General features: G+C 34.5%; 1 protein-coding gene across 2 annotated transcripts in view; it reads left to right on the forward strand.

Moving 5' to 3' along the window:
- Positions 1-27,170, forward strand: part of VPS13A (vacuolar protein sorting 13 homolog A) — a 214,879-nt gene that overhangs the window by 110,975 nt on the left and 76,734 nt on the right. For both annotated transcript variants that reach the window (XM_090274190.1, XM_090274189.1), the window contains exons 34-45: positions 3,375-3,522; positions 9,695-9,845; positions 12,507-12,634; positions 12,988-13,157; positions 13,708-13,925; positions 14,890-15,122; positions 20,187-20,279; positions 20,626-20,982; positions 22,820-22,921; positions 24,182-24,340; positions 24,509-24,764; positions 26,244-26,404. In XM_090274190.1, coding sequence (XP_090130316.1) covers positions 3,375-3,522; positions 9,695-9,845; positions 12,507-12,634; positions 12,988-13,157; positions 13,708-13,925; positions 14,890-15,122; positions 20,187-20,279; positions 20,626-20,982; positions 22,820-22,921; positions 24,182-24,340; positions 24,509-24,764; positions 26,244-26,404 — 2,176 coding nt within the window. The remainder of the gene's footprint in view (positions 1-3,374; positions 3,523-9,694; positions 9,846-12,506; positions 12,635-12,987; positions 13,158-13,707; positions 13,926-14,889; positions 15,123-20,186; positions 20,280-20,625; positions 20,983-22,819; positions 22,922-24,181; positions 24,341-24,508; positions 24,765-26,243; positions 26,405-27,170) is intronic.

The following is a 27,170-nucleotide window of genomic DNA, read 5'->3' on the forward strand; positions in this document are numbered from 1 at the left end:
CTAGATCAGCCACCACCTGTGTTCTGTCTGGGGTCACACAGCATAAGCTACAAAGCAATCTGCAGATGGTTGCTAATTGTGCAGGGCTTGAAGGTGCCCAGTTCAGGCCAAGCTGTGAACCAAGGCTGGCTGCTGCTAGTGCCAGGCCTGGGGCAACTTAGTAAGAGGTATGGGGCTCACTGAAGCCAGGTATTGCTTGTTTGAGAGAATTTAGGAAAATCTGTAGCATGGATCAAGATGAGTCATTCATATGGAGGAGTCACTGGAAATAACTTGGTTGGGCCTGAAAGTTGGGTATGACAGGGCCTCAGGGATCTAACAGGGTGGGCCAAACAATGTGAGCCAAGTTGATGGAATCTTCGATAAGGCACTCACCTGCTGGCTCTGTGAGGGGAGGGCTCAGAAAAGGAACAGTGGCCTGTGCAGCACTTCTGTCTGGGAGAAAGCTGCTCCCCAGCTCTCACCTTGATGCCAGACAAATCAATTCCACCTTGTATGTCTCTTGATGCCTTTCAATCTGCTGCCCCTGTGCTGGAGCTCAGAGGAGTGAGTCCAAGTTAGTCTGCATGGGCTCTTTAAGGGGAACTACCTGAGACTCCAACAGTTTCTGTCTTCCATAGCCTCAGTTCCCGCTGTTTTTTTATAGCCAGAGTTATGGAGATTTATTTTCTTTGCACTGGAACCCTGGGCTGGGAGGCCTGGTGTGGGGCTGAGACCCTTCATTCCTGATATATCCCTCCCAATTTTTATCTGCCACATGTGGGTGTGGGACCAGCCCATTCCACATCTCTGCCTCTCCTGCGGGTCTCAGTGTGGTTTCTTCTTTAATTCTGTAGTTGTAGGACTTCCATTCAGCTCAGTTTCTGATGGTTCTGAATAAGGTTTATCCTCAAGGTTAGTTGTAATTTTGATGTGATTGTGGAAGGAGATGAGCTGTATTTACCTTTGCCACCATTTTGACTGGAGGTTCAGAAATTTAGTTTAGTAATAACTTAATAGAAAGCACATAAAGAAAAACAAATACTTCCATTTTGCCACCACTTGTATTACAATCATTTTTTGCAAACCTGTGGATTGCAATATAAAATTTAAAAAATATATTTATAATGCTTATGTAAGGAAAGTTGTAAAACTTAACTAAGGGCCAGAAAGAAATCTTGAATAAATGTAGCGAGAATGTTTTTCTAGACCATACATTATTATTAACAATGTCAGTTTCTTTTTTATTCTTTATTCTATTACAGTTGACCCAGTTTTTTCCCTTTTTCCTCGCTGCAACCAGACCACCCCTCTCACCCAGAGCCAGTCTCCTCTCCATTGTCCATGTCCATGAGTCATTCATACATATTCTTTTGCTAATCCCCTTCCCCCTCCCTGATGTCAGTTTCTTATAAATTAATTTATATACTTAATCCAACCAATAAAAATCACAGCACATTATTTTTAAAGCCTCTTAAAATTGTTAAGTTTTCTGGAAATATAAAAGGGAACAAAATGTATTAAAGTTTTTTAGGCAGAAATTTAGATGGGGCATGGGAAAATACTAACACTAGAGGTACTACTAAATATAATAGATTGCATCAAATACTACTAAAATGTATCATAAAGGTAAAATAATTCAATGAGTGAAACAGAATAGAAAGCTCAGCAATTGACCATGTGTATCCTTATTATTTGTGTGTGTGTGTTTGTGTATGTAGTCAATTCTCATTATTTACAGACTTTGTGTTTGTGAACTCTCCTACTTGCTGTAACTTATTTGTAACCCCAAAATCAATACATTACACTTTTGTGGGCATGTGCAGAGCTGTGAGAAATTTGGGTCTCCCAAAGCCTACATTTTAGGCTGAGTTGTCAAACTAGGTGACATTCTGCATTTCTATTTCAGCTCTCATATTGTAAACAATCATCTTTTTGCATCCTATGTTTTTTGCATTTGGGAGGTTTTTGTTGGCCATTTTGCTGTTCAAAATGGGTGCCAAGCATAATGCCAGTTACAACCATAAAAGATTAAAAGTGGGTGAATTGTATGGATGTGAATTGTCTCAATAACACTATTTAAAAAGTTGAAGGCTTAGGGGAGGTTAGGGGGTGGAGGGATTGAGCAAAAAGGAAAAAGGACTTATGGACACGGACAACAGTGTGGTGATTGCTGGAGGGAAGGTGGTATAAATGGACTAAAGGTTAATGGAAAAAATACAGTAATGATTAAATAAAATACAAAAATATAAAGTAAAAACATAGCTAAAGGCAAATAACATAAGCATCAGTAATAGCGTAGAACACAAATTCCTAATTTAAGCATTGGTGAAAGAAGAAAAGTGGCAAGGGAAAAATATCAATTGGTTTTAACTCTATGAGAATATAAGTTTCTGAATATTAATTATCAAAACAAAATTATAAGGGAATAAAATTTGGGATAATTAGCAGCATCTTTATCAAAGGATAAAAATCTTTAAATATTTTAAACCAATAAGAAAAAGATATTTTGAAAAATTTATAAAGAACATGATTCAATTCTTGAAAGGAGCAATGATTGTCAATAAGCAACCAAGAGAAATGTTTAATCTCATTAATAATGAAAGGAATGAAAATTAATACAGTAAAATAATGTTTTCCCATTAATTGTGAGAAATTTAATAATGAGTATTTCTTAATTGGGGTACAAGGAGATGGAGATCTCATATGTTGTAGTTTCCATATTGACCCTGGTTCTTGAATGAAACTCAGCAAATAATTTTATAGTGCATGATATATTGCAATAATTTGAGCCAAGTACTGGCAGTAAAACAAAGAATAAGATAAACAGGCCCTGCCCTCGTGAGTCTTTCATTCTAATTGAAACTACAGGTAAGAGAATAAACTATTAAAATACAGTTCATTAAATAGAATTATAGAAAAAGTTTCGGTTATTTGTGTGAGCATATAGGAGAGGTATCTACCTCAGATATTGGGTAGTACTGATGAGGAAAAGTTTTCCGGAAGAATTTATCTTCTGACACAGCAATTAATGACTTTTATAATTTTTCCAGAGGAAGAAACTTACTCAAAGATGTTACAAAGATAATGATCCAAGTATTTATTACATGAAGAATTAGAAACAACATAACTTGTATATGTTTGGCACTTTTATACATATTGCAAAATTCTTTTAAAAATTCATAAAACATTTCAGCTCAGAGAAAGTCACCTAGGTTTCTAGTGTGATGGAGAAACATGTCTCATTTTGATATGGAAGCCCAATGTTTTTTATTTTTGTCTTCACACACACAAAAATTGATTTCTACTATTAGTATATAAAATGATGAATTTAACTGTTCTTACTATCTGAATATATATGAAACTATTCAAAACAATTTTATTTCTTCTTATAGGTCCCAATATATTAATGACACCTACCAAGAAGTATTGGATCTACTGCTGCCATTAAATCTTGAGGTGATTGTTGAGCGAAATTTATCCTGGGAGTGGTACCAGGAAGTTCCTTGTTTTAATGTAAATGCTCAACTAAAGCCCATGGAGGTAATTTTTTGAATACTTATTGATTCCTCTTTTGTTGGTTAAAAAACATTGCTTGGGGACATAAGACATTTTAGGTATAGAAGTTATATATTTATTAATCATCTTTATCAGAATTGAAATAGTAGCTATATTAACCTAGAATTCATTGAATATTCTCCATTCATTCATTCAACAAATATTTAAGTACCTACTGTGTTAAGCCCTGTGCTAGACATTGGTAATATGGTGGCAAAGGAGCATTGTCTCTGGCTTTGTGGACTTAACCAGTCTGATGCAGGGGTTGGTGGTGATGGTAGCCCAGAAGCATGATAGATGGTAAAAAAGTAGACAGATACATTTGTAAAATAGTTTTAAATTGTGGCAAATTCCATGAAGGAAACAAATACTAGACAGGATGCCATAAGTAGTCAGTTGGATATATTAATATAGAACTTAGTGGAGAGGTCTAGGCTAGAGATTGTAAATTGGAAATAATCAGCCATGGGAATATATGAAATAACCTAGTGAAAGTTCTAGAAGAATGGAGAAGTTAAAGATGAAAATTGCAAATTGGTCAGGGCCTTAGGCATAATTTTACCTCTCTGTTGGTTGATATTGCTTCACAAATATCTAATGTGACTATCCACAAGTTCTTATTTTTGTCTCTTGACCTGATGGAAGTCAAAACTAGATCATATGCTTTGCTAAAGTGACAGCATCTTAGGTTGTGTCTGAACGTTTCTCTTTCTGGCCCCCATCCCCAGTTTTCTGTTTCTTCCTATTAAAAACATATTCAAAAAGAGAAAACAATTGTTTTAAAGTTTTAAGATTTTTAAGATAAAAATATGTTTAGAATTTAAAACAACTGAAAGAAAAATTTTAATTCTTAGTGTATAAGATTATATGAACTTCTTATAGATGAAAAAATACCCTCTTAAGGTAAATAATTGAAGTCTGTTTATATTGGTAAGCCAAAAGAGAGAAACTTAGAAAATATAAGTAGCATGCTGAGAAAATCCTCCTCCCACTAGGCACAGTCGTTGGCAGGTTTATGTGGGGTGGCAGGACACCATTTTTCTCTACTTTTCCCCATAGAGAATTCATGCAGAATGTTCAGCTGGTGTTGCAGATCATTTGCAAATGCCTGGCTGATCTTCAGGGCAGATGAAATTGGGTCATCCTTTACCCTGATGTCACCTGAATAGTTAGCAGTTGTTGTAGCTGACCTCTTGGTCCACATATTTGACCCCTCCTGGACATTATGCTCTGCCTCAAAGAGAAGCTGGGATCATCTAGTCTAATTCAGACTAAGTGCTGCAGCTTGTGATTTCTCATTCAGCAGATGTTTGGGGATAGCACACACACCCTGTCCTGATATGTAGGAGCCACAGAGCAACAGTATTGGGATCATTACAGGTTTTCCAACTTTCTGCACTGGGCTGTCGGCAAGATTGAAGAGTGACGATTAATATCAAGATTTGGCAAGCATTCAATATACATGTACTAATTGAAATACATTGGTTTAGAAGTTGTAATATTTAATTTCAGTTTATAAATTTATATGAAAGTGTTTTTGCAATGCCAACTGCACAATAATCACAAAATAAGTGTCATGAGTAAATAATTTTAAAAAATTAAGTAGTAGTTATACATAAATAAAACATAAGTAGCATGAAAAGGAACACACAAACTTAAAAGACTAGGTTAGTATAGAGGCATATCTTGTTTTATTGCGCTTTGCTTTATTGCGCTTCACATATATTGCTTTTCTTTTCTTTTTTTAAAGTATATTTTATTGATTGTATTGTTACAATAGTTCCAATTTTTCCCCTTTGCTACCCTCCACCCAGCACCCCCTCCCCCAGCAGTCCCCCTCAAATCCATGCCCATGGGTTTGTACATACAAGCTCTCCCACTTCGCCCTTTCATATATTCTTCTTCTTTTTTTAATAAATAAATGATTAATTAATTATTTTAATAATAAAAAATAACAATCCCTTCCTCTCAGATATTAAGACCCTTTATAATCTTATAAAGGACAATGGGCGAAGGTCTCAAGCTCCTCTAGCTGCTTCAAGCTGGACATGGTCGTCGTCCTACCTACACTTGGGTCCAGAAATCCCTAATAAGAGTGGGGGTGTGGAGGGGAGGGTGGCCTTCCCACATGGGGAAGGACTGTGCAGACTCCAGGTCAGTTGGCTGTCCCTGGACAACGGCATGCTTGGTTTAACAGGCTGGCATCCTTGTTGTATTCTGGGGGCAACAGATTTGGCAAAAGGGTTAAAAGACATCATTCACTCCATAACTACTAGATGACAAAAGGCAGGGATTAATTTTTCAATGCCCCACATTAGAGGAAAAAAAAGGGCTCCTTTGGAGGAAGGTGTCCCAGGCACATCTCACCTGTCCAAAACCCTTTTGCCCATTGTACTTAGTCTGGGCTGAGGGAAATAGTTTAGGTTTCCCCCCTCTCAGACCTCTGGGTCCTTTCTGTCCAAGCCATTAGGATAGAAAAGAGAAACCAGTTTTAAAGTGAAACCTACAGACCACCCTATTCTTCACCAACCCAGCCACTTAGTTCAGCCAAACCGTTGAGTCTCAGGAGGCAGCACTGCAGACAGGATTAAGTGAGGCCTATATGTACAGACAATTACTCAGGTAATGAGATCATAGGCTTATGCCCTTTGAAAACAGAAAACACGTGTTAATTTCTGTAACATAACTCACAAACAAGTCTCTAAATCTGTAAGACTGTCTTATTGGAAAGACATCCAGTTGCAAGGCATTTGACATTGCTTTTCTTTTTAAACAAATTGAATGGCAAACCTGCTTTGAGCAGCAAATCTGTTAGCACCATTCTCCCAACAACCTTTCCTCACTTTGTGTGTCACATTTTTGTAATTCCTGCAATATTTCCAACTTGTCCATTATTATTATATTTGTTATGGTAACCTGTAGTCAATGATCTTTGATGCTACCATTGTAATTGTTTTGGGGTCACCACGAACCACAACCATATAAGAAGGCATACTTAATAGATAAATGTTGTATGTTTTGACTCCTCTATGAACTGTTCCCTGGTCTGGCTGGTTCCCTTGTTTCTTTCCTCTCTTTGGGTCTTCCTATTCCCTGAAACACAACAATATTGAAATTAGGCCGATTGGTAACCCCTGTAATGGCCTATAAGTGTTCAAGTAAAAGGAAAAGTTCCAACTTTCTCAGTTTAAATCAAAACCTAGAAATGATTAAGCTTGTGAGGAAGGCGTGTCAAAAAGCTAGACTTCTTGGTGGCAAACAGCCAAGTTGTGAATGTAAAGGAAAAGTTCTTGAACGAAATTAAAAGTGTATTCCAGGCAACACACAAATGATCAGAAAGTAAAACAGCCTTATTGCAGATATGGAGAAAGTTTTAATGGTCTGGGGAGAAGATTAAATCAGGCACAACACTCTTTTAAGCTAAAGTCCAATCCAGAACAAGATCTTAACTCTCTTCAGTTCTCTGAAGGCTGAGATAGGTGAGGAAGATGCAGAAGAAAAGTTTGAAGTTAAAGAAGCTGTCTCCATACCATAAAAGCTCAGGGTGAAGCAGCAAATGCTGATGTAAAAGCTGCAGCAAGTTATCCAGAAGATCTAGCTATCCAGAAGATAATTAATGAATATGGTTACACTAAACAACAGATTTTCAATGTTGAAGAAACAGTCTTACATTGGTAGAAGATGCCATTAGAACTTTCATAACTAGAGAGAAGTCAGTGCCGGGCTTTAAAGCTTCAAAGGACAGGTTGACTTGTTTGTTAGGGGCTAATGCAACTGGTTACTTTAAGTTAATGCCAGTACCATTCTGAAAATCTTAGGGTCTTTAAGAATTATGATAGATTTCCTCTGCCTGTGCTCTATAAATGGAACAACAGAACCTGATGATAGCACATCTGTTTACAACATGGTTTAATGACTATTTTAAGCCCACTGTTGGGACCCACTGCTAAGGGGGAAAAAAAAAAGATTCCTTTCAAACTATTACTGCTCATTGACAATGCATGTGGTCACCCAAGGGCTCTGATAGATACAAGATTAATGTTGTTTTTATGCCTGCTAATACAACATCCATTTTGCAGCCCATGGATCAAGGAGTAATTTTCACTTTCAAGTCTTATTATTGGAGAAATACATTTTGTTGGGCTATAGCTCCATACTAGTGATTCCTCTGATGGGTTTGGGCAGAGTAAATTGGAAACCTTCTGGAAAGGATTAACCATCCTAGATGTCATTAAGAACATTCATGATGCATGGAAAGAGGTTAAATATCAATATTAACAGATGTTTGGAAGAAGTTGACACCAACCTTCATGGATGACTTTGAGGGGTTCAAGCCTTCAGTGGAGGAAATAACTGCAGATGTGATGGAAAGGGCTAGATAATTAGATTTAGAAGTGGAGCCTGGAGATATGATTGAATTGCTGCAATCTCATGATAAAACTTTAACAGATAAGGAGTTGCTTCCACTTATGGATGAGTAAAGAAAGTGGTTTCTTGAGATGGAATCTACTCCCGGTGAAGATGCTGTGAAGTTGTTGGAATGACAACAAATGATTTATTATAGAATATTACATAAACTTAATTGATAAAGTAGCAGCAGGTTTTGAGAAGATGGACTCCAATTTTGAAAAGTTCTGTGGATAAAATGCTATCAAATAGCATTGCATGCCATAAAGAAATTGTTCATGCCAAAAAGTGTTAATCAATATGGCAAACTTCATTTTTATCTTATTTTAAGACATTTCGACAGCTACCTCAGCCCTCAGCAGCCATAGCCCTGATCAGTCAGCAGCCATCAACATCAAGGCAAGTCCCTCTAACAGCAAAAAGAGAATGACTCACTGAGGGCTCAGATAATAGCACTTTTTAGCAATAAAGTATTTTTAATAAATGTATGCACATTGTTTTATTTTAGACAATGCTATTTCATGGTTAATAGACTACAGTATAGTGTAAGCATAACTTTTATATGCGCTGGTAACCAAAAAGTTTGAGTGACTCAGTTTATTGTGATATTTGCTTTATAGTGGTTATCTGGAATCAGACCCACAATATCTGCAAGATATGCCTGTATAACGTTTGCAGAGCAGTCAAAGGAAGCCTGGTGAAAATCAAATTGTCAATATTTGTGAAATTAACATTATCCCCTTCATGTAATTAAATATACCAATTTAAATCTCATAGGTCTTTTTTGTCTTTATATTTTGCATAATGGCTTTTGTATTAGAGTTCTCCAAGGAAATAAAACAAATATGATGTTTGGATTTGTGTGTAACTTAGCTTGGTTACACTGACTTCTTGAAGACTTGGTTTTAGCCTCTTCCTGACATTGAGGTTGAGGTCCAAGAGGGGTCAAATATATGGTCTGCCAAGGTGGGCTACAAAAGCTGCTAACCACTAAGTGGGTCATTCTAGTGAGTCTGCTGCAGAAGGCAGCTGTGCACTTTGTAGATGGTGTGCAGCGTGTGTGTGTGTGTGTGTGTGTGTGTGTGTGTGTGTGTGTGTAAAACATCTAGGGATATCTAGATACTGTGACCCAATCAAATTCACATAAAATTAACCATCACAGCTTTCAGGACAGGTGCTATGCTGGTGAGTTTAGGTTAAATTCCCAGCACATGGGGTTTTTAGTTAGTCTGTTAAGTTCGTTAAATGGACTAAAAGCATGATAATAAATCATTTAAGCCTTCTTATAAAATCAGGATTATCTATTCTTTATGCCTGGGACTCATGAAGTTCAAATAAAGCAATTCATGTAAAATACATTATGAACTACTTTTCATTTTATAAATGTATTATTTTCTTTATCCTAATTTATAAATTTAGCTGTTTACTAACCAAAAAGATGTAGCTAAATGAATACTTACACATCTAATTTGCTTTTACATTTTAAAATTACTAGTTAATTAGTACAATCATAACATAAATAGTTTATTATTCATAGCTTCATTGGTATTGACATCTAATTTAGTTCTGTGTTTCACAAGGTACTAAAAATCACATGATCACTCAAAGCTTAATATACAGTTAGTAGAAATATCTCATGTAAAAATGGTTTTGTAGAGGACTGAAATGAAACAATTATTTTTATTGTATGGAAATTTTTTACTACATGAAGTAGTAATATTAAAATAAGCAAATCTTATTTATTTAACAGTTTATTCTTAGTCAAGAAGATATAACAACTATTTTTAAGACATTATATGGTAATATATGGTATGAAGAAGGTGATCGTGTCTCACCGGCAGGAATAAAAGATCCAAGCAGTATTACTAGTGGAGGAAATAATGCTTCACATCATTCAGGAGGTATGTTCTTGACTTTAAATTATTTCTTCCCCCATACCTCCCACTGATCTTTCCTTCCATTCTCTATTTCTAATTTTGAGTAAAATAAGATTTAAAAATCTTTTTGTATTATCTAATTCTATTCAGGTATCTCTAAATTGTTTATTATTAGTCATTCTGTTGATTTCTGTTGATTTTTTCTTTTGATTCAAAATTCTTAGTCGTGTTGTGACAAAATTCTGTAGTATTTATTCTTGTTATCCCAGCTTCCCTATAGATCCTTTTTTTTCCTTCAGGTTTTCTCCCCTTACCTCCTCTTTTCCTTTATTCTTAGTGTAGCATCTAATCCAGATGCTTTTTTTTTTAATTTATAATTATTGTTTTTCAATTACATTTGTCCCATTTTTTCCCCATTGCTCCCCCCCAACCCACCCCTTCTCCCACAGTCATATCCCCCCCACGATGTCCATGTCCATGAGTCATTTATACATATTCTTTGACTAGACCCTTCCCTTGTCCCCCTTTGATATTAGGAGTATCAGAATATTAGAGGGGTCAAGAGAGGGTGAACATTAATAAATTATGGATTTCTACAAATATTTGCAGGATGGATGAAAGGAACAAAACAGAGGGACCCATAACTGAGAAAGGCTGTGCATCCAATATAATGTGCTATGTGGAACCTGACTGGGTTCTGAGTTTAACAACAGTTCAGACAGAGAATTGGGTCAATTAGGGCTGCTGGGATGATTTTGCTTCACAAGAACGAAGTTCTCATTCTGAAACTTTGGGAGATCCCCCAAACTACCTGTCTTAAAGTGTAACCTACTGGCTCATAAAATTTATTCTCACAAAGCCCTGAGATTTTTACACCGCTTTTTCAGTCAAAGAGAATCCTAACACGCAAACAACCCTACATTTATAACATTCCTTTCTAGAACAACCAACCCAGTCTTTTACTGTTAAATATTCCTGAACAGAGATGAAGAAAACTTACAAGAAACCAGCATAAACAGACTAGGTAATTGTTTTATGATCAACAAAACTGGATGGATGATAAAATACAACAGAGCAATATAGTCAAATTTCTCAGGAAAAATGATTTTGAACTTAGGCTTCATATATGGCCAAACCATCATCCAAATATGAAAACACAATAATTCTCACATTTTTTAGGCCTATAAAGTTTACTTATTTCATACCCATTCCGCAATAAATTACTTTCAAAATATTTTCTAGCCAAACAAGGAATTCAGGAAAGAAGAAAACATGGGATCCAAAAACAGTGTGCCTACCCTGGAGTACACTGAAAAGGAATTAAAAATTTTTCTTTTACTGAAATCTGGGGTAAAAAGTACTTCATTTGTATTAAAGAGGAGTTCAGAATAGTTTAATTTTTTTAAAAGTGGAAGAATGTCTTATGAAAAACAGCATAAATTCCATAAAATATGTAGAATGAATAATTAATTTCAGTAATTTTCCCCTTTTCCATGGGGGATACTTTCCAAGACCCCACAGTGGATGCCTGAAACTGGGGGGTATCCAGTGCTGTATATGTTAGGATTTTTCCCATATATACGTACCTGTGATAAAGTTTAATTTGTAAATTAGGCACAATAAGTAACAACGACTGATAATAATATGGAACAGTTATAAAAAATGCTGTAGAAGAAGTTATGTGAAAGACTTTGAGGCCACTATTAAGTAAAACAAGGGTTACCTGAACACATGTCTGCATTACCATGAGAGTCAATCTGATAATCGAGAGGGCAATTAATTGACTAACAAGCAAGTAGCAGAGTGGACATGCAGGACAAAGGAATGATTTCATAACCTGGGCAGGATGTAGTGAGGGTGGCATAATATTTTATGCCACACAGAATGGTGCATAATTTACAACTTGTGAATTATTTCTGGATTTTTCATTTAATGCTTTCACATCTTGGCTGACCATGGATAACTGAAACCACAGAAAGTGAAATTGTGGGTAAGAAAGTTAACTATAACTACCTTATATAAGTGTCATGGTGAGGAAGACATGTTTTCTGTTCCTAAGAAGGCGGAAATCTCTACTATAGTCTGATGCAGAAGTGGAGGAAATTTTGCATGATTTTGAAGCATTGTTAGACTGAGAGGAGATTCTCTTTTTTCATGAGATGCACGTTATAATGTAGCAGAGGAATAATTATAATAAACTATTAATCTCTTCACTGAAAATTATTACATAGCTGTAGTTAAACCAGACACAGTAGACTTAACTCTGTCAATAAGAATGTAAATGTTATTAGCCATATTACATAGTAATAAAGACATAACTGACCAAAGCTGGAAGGAGGAAGAGGGGTCCCATAGAGGAAATGGTAAAGACTTAATATAGTGGGAGTGCAAAGATAATGTCTAAAATGGATGGAAATAAAAACAGACATTTAAATATATTATTATTTTAATAATTTTCTTCTAGAATTTTTTACACATACACCAAAGTAGAAGGAATAAGGTAGTGGACCCACATGTTCACATTACCCAATTTCAACAATTAATATCATGTCGCTATTTCTGTTACTAATGTAACTCTCTTCTTCTATAATCATTTAATTAATAATTCTGTTAAATCTATTTCAAGGATGTTTTAATTAATTCTATCTTTTCTGACTTTTATCTAATAATTTTAATTTTTCCAAGGAACAACTGTAGTGACAGCTGCTGTGGTAGAAGTACATTCACGTGCCTCTCAAGTTAAGACAACACTAAATATGAGTTTTAGAACTGATTATCTCACCATGGTACTGTATAGTCCAAGTCCTGAACAGGTAAGCTGAGGGAAAAAGAAAATATCTTTTTCACTTGATGAAAATTATATAGTGAATGTTTATTAAGGTAACAGTAATTAGCAATTCATGTGTATTTTAGAATGTATTTTATTTTTATGTGAGAAAAAATTATGAATCTGTTCACTTTAATAATAAAATAATTTTAACTATTTTTCTTTTAAAGTGAGTTATCTTTTTTGTAGCCAGTGATGTGAAAAATAAAATTTTAAATTAAAAATTTTGGCCTTTCATTAGTGAGCCCTTTGGAGATAGAGAATGTGGTAGTTTATATGTTAAAAAATGCTTTGTATTTGTGTTTTGTGTAAAACTTGTATTGATTTTCTCTTCCATAGACTGCCTTTACAGATGTTCGTGATCCTGCTCTGAAACTTGCTGAATTTAAGTTGGAGAATATAATAAGCACTTTAAAAATGTATACAGATGACTCAACATTTTCTTCCTTCTCATTAAAAAACTGTATTTTAGATGATAAAAGGCCTCATGTCAAGAAGGCAACTCCTAGGTAATTGTGTTCTCTGAGTTTTTACTTGAGAAATGGTTGATGTATTTCATAAAACTTATTCCCAAAATTGCAGGTCCATTTTCTGGGTAGATCCTTAACATCTTCAGAGCTTTCATTCAGTTGAGTCATGGTTCTCAGTCAACATTTAAAATGTCTAACTTCAGTTTTGTGCTCTTCTTGCTGTATGGTTGATTGATTGGTTAAATAGAAATAATCAGTGTAATTACTTTGGTTTTTTTAAATTAATCTATATTATATAAATTATTATCAATCCTTTCAAATTGTAATAGAAAATACATGAAAAATTGAGAGGGAAAATGTGCTGAGACTCAAAATTCTGATAATGTCTTAAAGATACACTTTCTAATTTATGAAACAGTTTGCTCCAGAAGTTTATAAGTCTGTTAATTGGGGTACTTTGAGATCCTCCCACGAGAAATGACTTCACGTGCTGGTTGACTGTCAGTGAAAGAGTAAGAGGTCTTTGAATTTTATTGGTGTGTTTGGTTATTTGTAAAATATTCATAGGAATTATTATTGTGTTTTTCAGAATGATAGGTCTGACAGTTGGATTTGACAAAAAGGACATGATGGATGTAAAGTATAAGAAAGTCAGAGATGGTTGTGTGACTGATTTAGTCCTTCAAGAAACATACATTTGTGCAAGTGTGGAATTTCTGCTGACAGTTGCAAATGTCTTTCTTGAGGCCTACACCACAGGCTCTGCTGTAGAAACCAATGTTCAAGCATGGGCTGCTAAGGAAGAAGGTTAGTTATTAACTAAAATATTTATATCTGTGTTATTGAAGTGCTACAATACACTTGATTAGGTTTCTAGATCAGCAATTTTCAACTAGTGTTAAATTTTTAAATTCATGCAATACCTGACTGTTTAGTCAGGGACACTGACATCTTTTCCCTTAGATTGTCAAATAAAAAAAATGACAACAGCCAACACAACAGTTGCCACCTGGTGTGAATGAATTAAAATCATTCCTATTGTTCTCCCATCAGATTGGCAGAAAATATATTTTTTGATTTGCTGCAGAATTTTAGTAATTAATTTATGTGTGCCATGAGGTGAAAAAGGTTGAAAATTGCTGTTCTCGTTGGTGAGGTTAAGTGAATTAATAAATTAAAATTTTTATTTTTTTCAGAGGTAAGAGGAAAACATGTTTTTCTGTTGGGATGTCAGTTTGCATATTTTTCAAGGTTTGACTATATTTTGGGTTCAAAAATTAGTGAGATCTTTATTCTAATAAGTACCTATATTTCTCTGCAGGAAGTAATTTGAAAGAATGTTGGAAGAAAACCAGCAGGGGGAAATAATGAACCAACTACTCTATTCCATTATTAAGGAGTATTTTAACTTAAAATACTCTTATTTTTGTTTTATTTATAGTTTTCTACTGTTTTTTGTATATTTTATTTATTGTGGTATAGTAGAAAGAGTATCAGGTTGATAGTTAGAAACTGGATTAGTTTTCAGCTCTGCCATTATATAGTAGAGATTTTTTTCCACATTTTAAAATGACCTATAACAGTAGCTTCTTTACATCTAGCACTAAGAAAGTTACTATAGATTTCTTAGGGAGCTAAGATTCCTTTGTTTTACTTTTTACTTAGAATGAAAATAACATTTTCCAAGAAATAATAAATTTTTATAAAAAATATGTGTAACGAAGATTTAGAAATATTTTAAATTATTCATTTATTTTTATTTCTATTTTAGTACCTACACAGGAACAAACGAAGTGGGAAATTAATATCATTATTAAAAATCCTGAAATTGTGTTTGTGGCTGATATGACAAGAAATGATGCTCCTGCCTTAGTCATTACAACACAATGTGAAATTTGTTGGAAGGGTGACCTTGAAAACAATACAATGACTGCTGCTATTAAAGATTTGCAAATGAGAGCATGCCCATTCCTCCCAGACAAGAGAAAAGACAAAATCACTACTGTGAGTTTATTTAATTTTCTGCTTAATTGTAAACTGGTTTGGATTTAGTATATACCACTTTAGGAATTTACCTACAGACTTTTCAGCCTTTCTTTATAAAGTCCTTTCTTTCTGCTTGCAGAGGCTTATCTGGATTATTATTATACCAGCTTTGAAACTCTTTTTTTGTTCTGCCAGTTGTTCCTCATTGTATTATGTATTTGTGGGAATAGTCTCACTAAAAAGCTGTTTTCATCTTCAGCTTCTTTACTGAGACCTTCCTTGAACTTTCTATCCTTGCCAATTCCACACTATTCTTAGGCCTTGAAAACTGTCTGCCAGTTCTTTGAGATGTTGTTGCAATTTTATTTTATTTTTCATATTTTCCTCGCATCCGGACATTTTTGCTCGGATATATGATTTTACTTTCTCCATGCAATATATTTGAACCTCAGCCATTTGCTTTGACATACTTCACATTTGTATTTTACTCTAGCAACCTCTTGGCCTTCCTCCTCTTCATAACATTAAAATTGATTTCTTCAAAGATATCTTTTCAAATTAACTCTCTGACGCCTAGTACTTTTTAAAAACACTTATAAAAATGTTTAGTCTTCTACAGGAATAATAGAAGCATAAATATTCTAAAAATTGTCAACATAGAAATGTAAGCTGTAATTCCGTAGTTGCAAGGCTGGTGGCTCATCACTAAGAAAAGAGAGGATGTGGAAAACGGAGGGTATCTGATTCTCTTTTAGGTAATGACTTAGAAATTGTATATATATTTGTTCTATTCACATCATTTGGCTTGAATGTAACCATGCTGATCTGCAAAAACAGTTGGAGAATGTGGTCTTTTTTTTCCGGAGTCACTTTGTGCCCAGATAAATCCTCTCTTCATTTGATATACTAAAGACTACTTTAACAGTAGGTTTGGGGAGGGGGAGATAGAGGACATTTGTGATCAGATTGATTGCCACAGACTGGCTGCTATGTCTGATTTTAATAAGAATTGTCAGAGAAAGAATAGGAGCCACAGTCTTTTCTCGTGCTGAGGCTCCTCTTTAGAGTTTTGAGTTTCCTCAGTATTTTCCTTTCTCTCATAGGACTTTGCAAACAGCAGAAAGAGCTAAAAATAGAGAAAAATTCTAAATATTCCAAACCTGTCTGGCTAAAGTTTTTGGCTGTTTAAAAACAGTATGGTCTTTCTTCCTAGTTATCACCAGTAGCAGTTTTGCCAAATATTTTGATACAGCATTGGTAAAATCATCCACTTTCTATTTTGAGATATCCTTTGTCCGTCTAATTACTAACTCAATCACAAATATTTTTTACTTTGCTGCAGCACCACCAACTTCCAGGTATGAAATTTTGTATTAGTTAGGATATTAATTAGGCTGCTCTAACAAGAGATACCCCCACCCCAAGGATAGCTAAAGCGTGGAAGAACTACATATTTCTTTCTTGGAACATAGTACAATGTCTCAATATAATGGCTATGGTTTAATATAGGGGAACCAGGTTCTTTCCATCTTGTTCTGATCTTCCTCAGATGTAACTTACTCTGCTTTTTCAAAGATAGTTTATAATGAATCAAGCTTATAGTTTGCCACAGGTGAGTGGTAGTGGTAAGGAGAAAAAAGGGAGGAATAAAGTAATGTAGTATTGTCATTAACATGTTGGACCAGCTGCATTTTTAACCCTAGGTAACTTAAGTAGACTTGACAATATAGGAGTTGGATAAGGAGCAAAGCATACTTTCATATTTATTTTGGGAAGGGGCTATACAAAGAAGCCAATTAAAAATTTTCAAGTTAGAAACTTTTATATATATTTAAAATAGTATTATTTGGTTTTGTTTTTTTCCATTTTCTGAGATGAAGATATAAATTTTATGTTGAAAATTTTGGATTGTGTATTGTAATGTAATTATAATTTCTTATCCTTGAAGTTTCAAGTAATAACATTGAATAATTAAGTCACATACTAGTTGCTTTTGCTGAATTATTAGAATAATGGCAGATTTTAATGTGATTTCTTAAGAGAATGGGTTTGGTGGTCATATTTTTTTTTCCTGAATTTATTTTTCATTGTTAAATGTAGACAGAATTTTAAAATAGCCCCCAAGATTTCTACCACCTGTCGCATATGCCCAGTATAGGCTCCTCCCATTGAGTGTGGACAGGACCAATGAATATAATTAGTTACTAATCAATTAACTTTGAGTTAACTAAAGAGAGATTCTGGGTGGGCCTAAACTAGTTTTTACCTGGAGTCTGCACAATCCTTCCCCATGTGGGAAGGCCACCCTCCCCTCCACACCCCCACTCTTATTAGGGTTTTCTGGACCCAAGGGTAGGTAGGACGACCACCATGTCCAGCTTGAAGCAGCTAGAGGAGCTTGAGACCTTCGCCCATTGTCCTTTACAAGATTACAAAGGGTCCTAATATTTGAGAGGGGGGGGATAGTTAATTTTTACGAACCAGGGCTATGGACTTGGGGGGGATTGCTGGGGGAGGGGGGTGCTGGGTGGCGGGGAGCAAGGGGGAGAAAATTGGAACTGTTGTAACAATATAATCAATAAAAAACATTAAAAAAAAAAATAAAATGCTGGCCTAGAAGGAGCAAGCTGTCATGCTGTGGGGAAGGTGTATTGCGAGAACCTGTAAAAGACTAAGAGGAGGCAAAACCAGTCCCTGGCTGACAGCAGCAAGCAAATGGAGATGAGATCTCAGTTTTAGGGCCACAAAGAAATGAGTTCTGCAAACAACCTGAATGAATTTGTGCACAGACTTTTCCCTGGTTGAAGCTCTAGGAAAAGACACGACCAGCTGGTACCTGATTTCAGCAAGATTCCTGTTCCATGAAAATGAAGAAAAATAAATAAATTTGTGTTGTGTTAAGCCACTAAGTTTATGATTCTTTGTTATGCAGCAATAGGAAACAAATACGATGGCAGTATGCAGAGGTTTGCAGGAGTCAGAGGAGTTTTGAGATGAATGATAGAGAAAGCCTAAATTACAGTATTCCCTCACTTATCACGGTATTATGTTCTAGACCCCCACCCCCCGCGAAGTAGGAACCTTACATTTATTCTACACTCTTAAACCTACGTAACTTTAACAACGTACGTATACAGTACCACAAAATCCTGCGATATAACGAAAAATCCACGATAAATAATTAAATATAATATTTTTAAAAATCCTGTGATACAGTGAGGCCGCAATAAGTGAACTGCGATATAGAGAGGGACTACTGTATGTTGAACAGACTCTTGGTAGAAATATGGTCATTGAGGACACTGCCAATGAAGAATTAGGAGGTATTGAATAAAAGATGTGTAATTGGAAAGTAGAGGGACAGCTTGATATGTAGGCACAGAAAGCTTTGCAAAATTATCTTGCAGTTATATGTAAAGCAGAGCTTGTAAGTGACCAACATGGATATATAACTAAGGAAATTTCCCAGCTGCCTGATTTAAAGGTGCTGCTCTGTGTCCTAACTCTTTATACTAAAATGCTAGAGCCAAGAGATATTGTGGGAAAAACAGTAGTACAGAAAGAACTAGGACTTAATGATTTTGATAATTCTTAGCCTTCTAAATGACAGAGGATGTTAAAAATCAGAATTGACTGCCAAAGTATAGCATAGAGAAAAGACTGTGTGATTATATATATTTTTGCTAAATATTAGATAAAAAATTCGTAGTGTTCAGTCACACAAAGGGCCCTTTGGTGAAATTAATGTGTTTCTTTCATGTTATCTTCTGAGTCAAACCAGAGAAACTCTAGGAATCATGAGGGTGTTGCCCCCTCAGCTCTCTCAGCAGGAGGCCATGATTATCTAAAAAACGATCTGTAGATGTGGTTTTTGCCTCATGGAGTAAAACCTTGTGAGAAAATTATTTTAGTGGAAACACTGCCAGTGCGGACTGAGGGGACAGAGTACAAAATGAAGAGAGACTCTTGAATGCCCAACATTCTATGGGCAGTATGATAAAACTACTCAGCTGAAAAAAAAGAAAAAAATGAAACCCCAAGACCAAAAACACTCAGCTGCAAACTTGTATTATCTTTTATAAAGAAGGGAGGATGGCTCAGGGTGGAGCTGAGAGCCACAGAGAATTATTATTAGGCTTTGTAACCAAATCAATAAACTCATTTACCTGGATGGATTTCAGGGCTGCTTTGGGCAAGTGACTTCTTTTTACCTTCCACTTTCCCCACTAGGACAGGAATACCTGTAATTGTTGTCATTGGTCTGCCCCGCCATTCTGTTGTTGGGAATGATGGGAGAAGGTAACTCATCTTAGTTTCACAATTTTATAAAAGGATAGAAATTGTGCCTTAGTGGCTATATTTAAAAGATTACACCCAGGAATTGCATCAGCTCCTGGAGCTGATTTAATTTTAGACTTTGAGCTGGTAAGAGATAGATGAGATTTTAGATTTTTTAATCAGCAAATGAGAGAGATAGATGAAATACATGTATGATGAGATACAGACTTAGATGTGATTTTGGACTTTGGCCTGTAGTGGGATCAGACTGTGAGGAAGTGAATATATTTTGTGTTTGGGAGGAGTATGGGTTACTGGATGTTAGAGAACAGAATCCTGCTTACCACAGTTAGGGAAAACTCAATTTATAATTACATTAAGGATTATTTAGTAAGTCGAATATATTTATAATTTTTTCATCTCATCTTTTGTAGCTTTTTCTATATGGATAAATTTATTTTATTTTAATTTTATAATGGAAAAGATACCATGATAAAGTTTTTATTTTAGTAAGTAAAATAATATGTATAATACAAGTTTTATATATTTGTTTATATATTTGAGGATATTTATGAAACCCTACGTATTGTTTTATTAATACTGCTAATTTTAATACTTCCTAATATAATTAATGATTAAGTAAAGAGGATAATTAAGTATATTATTGAGTCACTTATTTTTCAACAGTTTTGACTAACTTGTTTACTTAATATAGTTAGCCATTACTCAGAAAATCTTTAAATAAAAGTATTTTAAGAACAATGGTAATTTAGTGGTATTGCTTTTTTTTTTTTTTTCTCATAGGTTTTGCAGCCCTGTGACTTGTTCTATCAAGCTACTCAGATAGGTAGAGATCCACAAGTGATTGACATATCAGTAAAATCTCTGACACTAAAGGTAAGTTAAAATGTAGTCAGTCGTTTAGATCTTTAGTGAACTTAAAAAAAAAAAAACCCACTAGAAATAGCAATTATTATATCAAGTCTTTTAATTGTTAAAAAGCTATATTTTAAAAATATTTTAATATCTATAAGATTCATGTAAACATCTTAATTGAAATTAGTTATAATAATTAAAAAATTTTGTAAACAGTGAATTGTCATTGCTATTTCATGGTAGTAATAGTATTATTTCAACATTAGTTACTCATGATCCTTCAGAAAATATATTCAATTTTTTGAAGTATGTATTTTTAAAAGTAATATGAGTAGATTTTTTATTAGTTTAATTTTTTTCTCCTTAGGTTTCACCAGTTATCATAAATACTGTGATTACCATAACTTCAGCACTTTATACAACTAAGGAAACTATCCCACAAGAAACTACTTCTTCTACAGCACATTTATGGGAAAAGAAGGATACAAAGAATTTAAAAATGTGGTTTCTTGAAGAGCCAAATGAAGTTCAAAACATAGCTCCCACAACTGAATTGGTACCCAAAGGAGAGAAAATAAAAATGAACATTGATTCAATTTTTATAGTTCTTGAGGCTGGAATTGGTCATAGAACAGTTCCTATGCTTTTGGCAAAATCACGTTTTTCAGGGGAAGGCAAAAATTGGAGTTCCCTGATAAATCTCCACTGTCAACTAGAGCTAGAAGTAAGCATATGTAGTATTTTTTCTAGATTTTATAACAAATAATGTTATGCATGGGATATTTTGAGAATCTTATTTAAATATTTAAATTAAGCATTTTAAATAGGATGCTGGCTCACAAAACTTTTGGAAGAAAGTTTATAAATGTATGCCTTTGATATAGTTTTATGTGTACAGTAATTCCTCACTCGAGCCCTGGCTGGTTTAGCTCAGTGGATTGAGCGTCGGCCTGCGAGCTAAGTGTCGCTGGTTCGATCTTCCAGTCAGGGTACATCAGAGAAGGAAAACTCTGACTCCAAAAAACCTCCGCTGCCTTGCGGCATACCTCTTCAGGGGAAAGGCTAAGGGAGTAAACCCCGACAGAAAATCCGGAGCCGGAGTCCCTAAGGCGGTTCGACGTTGTAGTCAACACCGGCAACTCCTGCGGCGCACCTGAAGCCAAGCTGTATTGACTCCGTCTTTCCCTTGGATCCTTCAGCTGCGAAGAGAGGGGGCGTCTGCTGCATGGGCAACAGCTGGCCCTCCATATCACCCTGCCCAGGCTCTGTAGCTTCAGCGTCATCGCAAGATGTCGATTCAACATGGGAGGAGACAGATACCATGTCACTCCCGAGTCGGACTGCACAGCCATTCTCGGCCGTGCAGATAGACTCTTAAGAAGCTACACCATCGTCTCTCGAGACGGACGGCTGCCGACGAATTCCTCACTTAATGTTATTGATAGGTTCTTTGACTTTAAGCAAAAGAACATAAAAGAAAACCAATTTTACCATAGCTAATTAATATGAACAAGAGTTAAATTCCTACATGTCATTAGTATTATAATAAAACAACGTTGAACAAAACAACATTATTTGAGGACCTGCTGTACATTACTTTTAGACTACTATTCCCCATTAAGCTTTAGTTTGTATTTCAATTGATTTTATCAATTGAAACATGATATATTAATAGACTGCTGTTGATTAGATTCCAAATTCTTATTTTTAAGAATTAAATTGAATACCTTTTTCCTTTAAAAGAAAAATAAACTATTTCTGAATCTCTTCTCAAAGAGTAATGTAAAGAAGTAGAAGGATATGTCTTATACTTTTATATAATGCAGAATCTTTATACCCTAGAGAAAATCCACTAAGATCTTTCAGATTTTTATGAGAGTACTTGATATGAGAAATATTTTTTAGAACTAATGTATATTTTGCTTTAGAATTTATCTATATAGAATCATCCCCAGAGGTACTTTGGTTTAAATTATTAATCAAGTTTATGTCTAGTGGAAACTAATCTGATAATTACCTTTTGTCAAAAAATGTGGAGCTTATAATCTATGTTATTTGTGTTGATACAGTTATATATTAATAGAGGTAGAAATGACTGACTAGATTACAAATGTTCAAATTCTGTCTAAAATTCTGTGTATTTTCCTGAGGATTTAATCTAGGGTGTCACAGAATTCAAATAAATAAACACTCATCAAATCCTATATTACTTGCCTGTGAAGACACCTGAAAAGTCAGTGGAGGTAGTCAGACATGTTTAAAAGTGTCAATAGTATATAGTAAACGAACAGTTTTTTGTTTAGCCTGGCCTGAAAGTCAAGGAAAGATTGTTAAAAGAGAATTTTATCTGGATTAAATTATGAAGACTGAACTATGAAGTTATCCAGGTGATGAAAGCACCGAGGGAGGGAGTGTGTAGGAGACTAATGAATGGCAGATAGGATGGCTTTCATATAGGAGAACTAGCACAGCCAAAGGAATGGTAGTGGGCAGCAACATGGAAGGTCATTTTAGCAAATACCAGAATGCCTAATTTAAAAAACTAAAAATTCTCTCTATAGGTGCATTATTACAATGAAATGTTTGGTGTATGGGAACCTTTGCTTGAACCTTTAGAAATTGACCAGACTGAGCAATTTAGACCATGGAATCTTGGAATCAAGGTATATTTGAAGTCTAAAAAGTTTTCAAAAATTGAGTATGTCTATTAACTTTAATCACAACAAAGTTTGTGCTTTCTCATTATGACCCTTACTGCATGCTTCCCTGTTTGACCTCTGACTGTAATTTTCAAACCCAAGGTCAATGCCCACCAGTGATTTTTCTAATACAAATAATTATATAACATTTATTACATAGTAGACACTTGTTTAAATGATGTACTTTTGCTTTTATCCTTATAACAACTGTCTAAAGAATATACAGTTTTTAATTTTATAATAATGTGAGAAGACTTAGACTAGAGAGGGGCTTCACTAAAGTAATAATTTGCATACCTTCAAAGTAGAGGAGGTGCAGTGCAATTCTGGCCCCAGAGTCCCCACTCATATTAAAATGCCACTAGCATTCTGTGGGTTGTTGTTCATCCTGTGTTTCCTTTGTCTTCTGAAGAATGTGTATATGAAAGAAAATATACTATTATTTGTTTGAAATATGTTGTGCTTTATGTAATCATAAGACTCAGGACCTTTAGATGGATGAAATTGTGCTTCTGAAGTAAGTAACTGCACGAATACTAGCTTATTTCCTCACTAATGAAGATTCAGTCAACCTGCAGACAGGTTTTCAGTGGTTTGAAGCCATTTAAAGTAACAATAAAGGTGACTAGCTTGACGTGTTCAGCTTTTTATGTTAGATCACTACATTTGATTTAACACACATTTTAGATAAAGGGTTTTGGTAAAGGAACTTATTTGGTGGTTTTTAGGTTGGAATGTATACATGGGCACTGGATCTGTCAATCCTAAAAAGAGGGAGATGGTATTGTTTCTCTCTGGGTTCTAGTGGCCCTGTTCTGAAGCTGTTGTTGGACCTCATAAGTCCCTGATTTTCTGCTCGTTATTTAAAACATAACCAATAGACTAAATGACTTTTCTCACTCTGAATTTCCATGTGCTTTTCATTTTCATTGTGATGCCACATGCATTTGGTGATTTTGATTTTTTCCTTCTAAAATGTGACTGTCATTTAAATGTCACTGAAGATGAGAAGAATTTTTCTTCTAATACTGCTCCTGTGCCATGTGACTTTAGTTGGCTGATGTCCAAGTAATTCCAGTAAGGCAATGGAGCTGATAAAATTTCTTGCTATCTCTAATGTTATTGGAATTTGTCTAAAGTTTGTTTTTCCTTTGCAAAATGAGTTATATTGTGCTCTTAGGAACAAATTTTCTTTATATTTCAATAATTTATATGTCATTTCAGATGAAAAAGAAAACAAAACAGGCCATTGTTGAGTCAGATACTGAAGAAGAAAATTATAAAGTGCCAGAATATAAAACCGTCATCAGTTTCTATTCAAAAGACCAACTAAACATTACATTATCCAAATGTGGTCTTGTAATGTTAAATAATTTAGTCAAGGTAAGAAATGACATTGGAAACTTTGTACTAGTCTGAGTTAACTCTTTTCTTGAATAAATTTTTTAAAAAATTAACTTAGTTATTTTTCATGTGTCTACTATGGTTCTGCTTATCATTTAGTTTTCCACATTTCATTTTATTTTACTTATGATAATTCTTCCTTATTAGGCATTTACAGAAGCTGCCACTGGATCTTCAGCTGTCATCATAAGGGGTCTAGAGCCATTTATGATATTAAATTCTCTTGGACTTACCATTTCAGTTTCACCAAGTGATTCTTTTAGTGTACTCAACATTCCAATGGCAAAATCATATGTATTGAAAAATGAGGAGAGTTTAAGTATGGATTATGTCCGAACAAACGACAATGATCATTTCAATGCAATGACCAGCCTAAGCAGCAAACTTTTCTTCATTCTTCTTAGTAAGTGATAAATTATCTTCCTAGGGCTTTAATTTCTTTCAGTTATATTATACATTTCATTTTTCTCATTTGTGATATCTTACAAGTTTTTTATCTCCTTCCTAATAGGTTGGGGATTTCATTTCTTCCTGTGTAGGTCTTCGGTTGCTGTTGTCACTATATTTTCGTATGCCAAATTCTAACTTTCTTTATTCACTGCTTTATTTATAGGTTGGTAATTTACTGCTTTATTTGTGGGGGAGGAAAAATACTAGATCTCATTCTTACACGCTTTTACATACTATAGATATTGGTGGTGGTTGTTTTAACCACCTTTGGTATAATTCAATAGCATTCTATTAGTGTGGCTGAATGAATTCAAAATAAGGTTTGGTTTTATGGAAATGGTACATTGTAATAATGGTTTTGGGGTTCGTAAATGATTTTCATGTTATGCTTGCTTGGGTGAAAAATTTTTTTGTCCTTTCTGCTTCCCAGCAGTTTTTCATTTTCATGAGAAGTGATAGTAAATAAACTTTTAAGTTATCATAATATATATACTCATTATGAAGTTAAATAGTCCCAAAGCCTTGCCCAGAGCACTTTCTGATACTTTGACATTTAAATAGTTAAGGTGGAGGATATTTGAAAGATTAATTAAGCATTGGGTCCGAGTACCAAAACTGATAGCTAGGGCTTTCTCATAGTCAAGAAATGATGCACCACTGTGGCTAGATTTCAGGTCTTGTCTGAGCATGGTCAGTGAATTGTGCTCGTCAGTTTTATCTCTGTTTGATTTTAACTTAACATTTTTATGGAATAGAGTGAGGGGATTAATGTAAATAATACTTCATCCCCCAATACAGTATACGTATGTATATTAGATAAATATGCGTAAAATTTTGTTTAATCAAATCCTAGATATCACAGAGTGCCACATGTTGAAAAAATTAAAAATGGAAAAATTACAACTACCTTGGTAATTTCCAATGATTGCCTGAAGGTATTAGGCTCTGGTTATTATAACAGCAAATCAGAGATCACTTTTCTTGTATTTTATAATTCTTCTCATCAGTTATTTTGAGAAGGTGTATGAAACTTTTTTTTTTTTCATTTTTATCTCCATGGGTCCTTTATTCTTGTTCCTTGACTAGACCCTTCACCTTCTTTCCCCCATTATGAAACTTTTTGTTCATAAGTGTTGTCTTAGATTCAACTACTGAATGAGTTTTTATTTCTATTAAAATTTTTTTTGTTAAAATATTTTGAAGCTTTTAGATGAATGTGATGGAAATGCATTGTGGTTTCTTAGACTATCCCTTGGTGTACATTGTGTCTATGTAAATAAATAACCTTTGTATAATTTCTTTGTTTAGTTTTAAATCCAAAGACTTGAGTGACTTTAAAAAATCATCTGATATTTCTGTTATTTAACATCTATCTAAAATTAATATATGATGACCTATACTAAAAATTTTCAAACATATACATTCAATTTAGCACCTGCTAACCACTCTACGGCTGATAAAATTCCTTTAACAAAAGTGGGACGCAGACTGTACACTGTAAGACACAGAGAGTCTGGAGTTGAAAGATCTGTTGTTTGTCAAATTGATGCAGTGGAAGGAAGTAAGAAGATAACAGTTCGCTCCCCAGTGCAGGTACGAAATGATCCAGTTTTTGTGCGGTAATATGCATATTTATGTTAATAAAGAAGAAAACAAAACTACAGCAAATTACTACCAAGAAATACACATTATAGTAGGAATACAGCTAATACCAAAAAGAAGAATTATTACTAGTAATTGTACTACTCTAATATGAGCAGTCATAGGATTTTGTTTAATATAATTATAATGTTTTATAGGACTATTTTGTAAAATCTTTCTGGACTATTTTGAAAAAAATAAAAAAACAACTCAATATTTTGTTTGGGCTTTTTGTAGTAGGTATAGTACCTGTTTTAATTCAAGAATATGGTGAGAGAAAATTTTTGTAGCTTTAATTAAGTAAAATTGATGTATAATAAGCTGCATATATTTAAAGTTGAGGAGTTTGACACAAAAGTACACCTGTGAAACCCCTATCACAGCCAAGGTAATGAACATATTTATGTTTGCAAAACGTCTCCTCTCTCCCTGCTTGTCCCTTCCCAGGACTCCACTGACATGTTCTCATTGTACATTAGTTACAATACAGAGTTTTATATAAATGAAATGGAGTACAAAATGGAGTCTTGCTTCTTTTACTAGGCATAATTTTGTATATTATTAATGTTGTTGCATACAGTTGCATTTTGAATAGTAGTCTATAATGTGGACGTACATACCACTTACCATTTGGTCTATGATATGAGGTAAGGGTTGAAGTTCATTTTTTTCCATATGGCTGGCTTATAAGTTGTTCTATACAAGATTATCCTTTTTT

The sequence above is a fragment of the Furipterus horrens genome, unplaced genomic scaffold (genome assembly GCF_987537825.1).
Source record: "Furipterus horrens unplaced genomic scaffold, mFurHor1.1.pri manual_scaffold_4, whole genome shotgun sequence".
NCBI classification, from domain to species: domain Eukaryota; kingdom Metazoa; phylum Chordata; class Mammalia; order Chiroptera; family Furipteridae; genus Furipterus; species Furipterus horrens.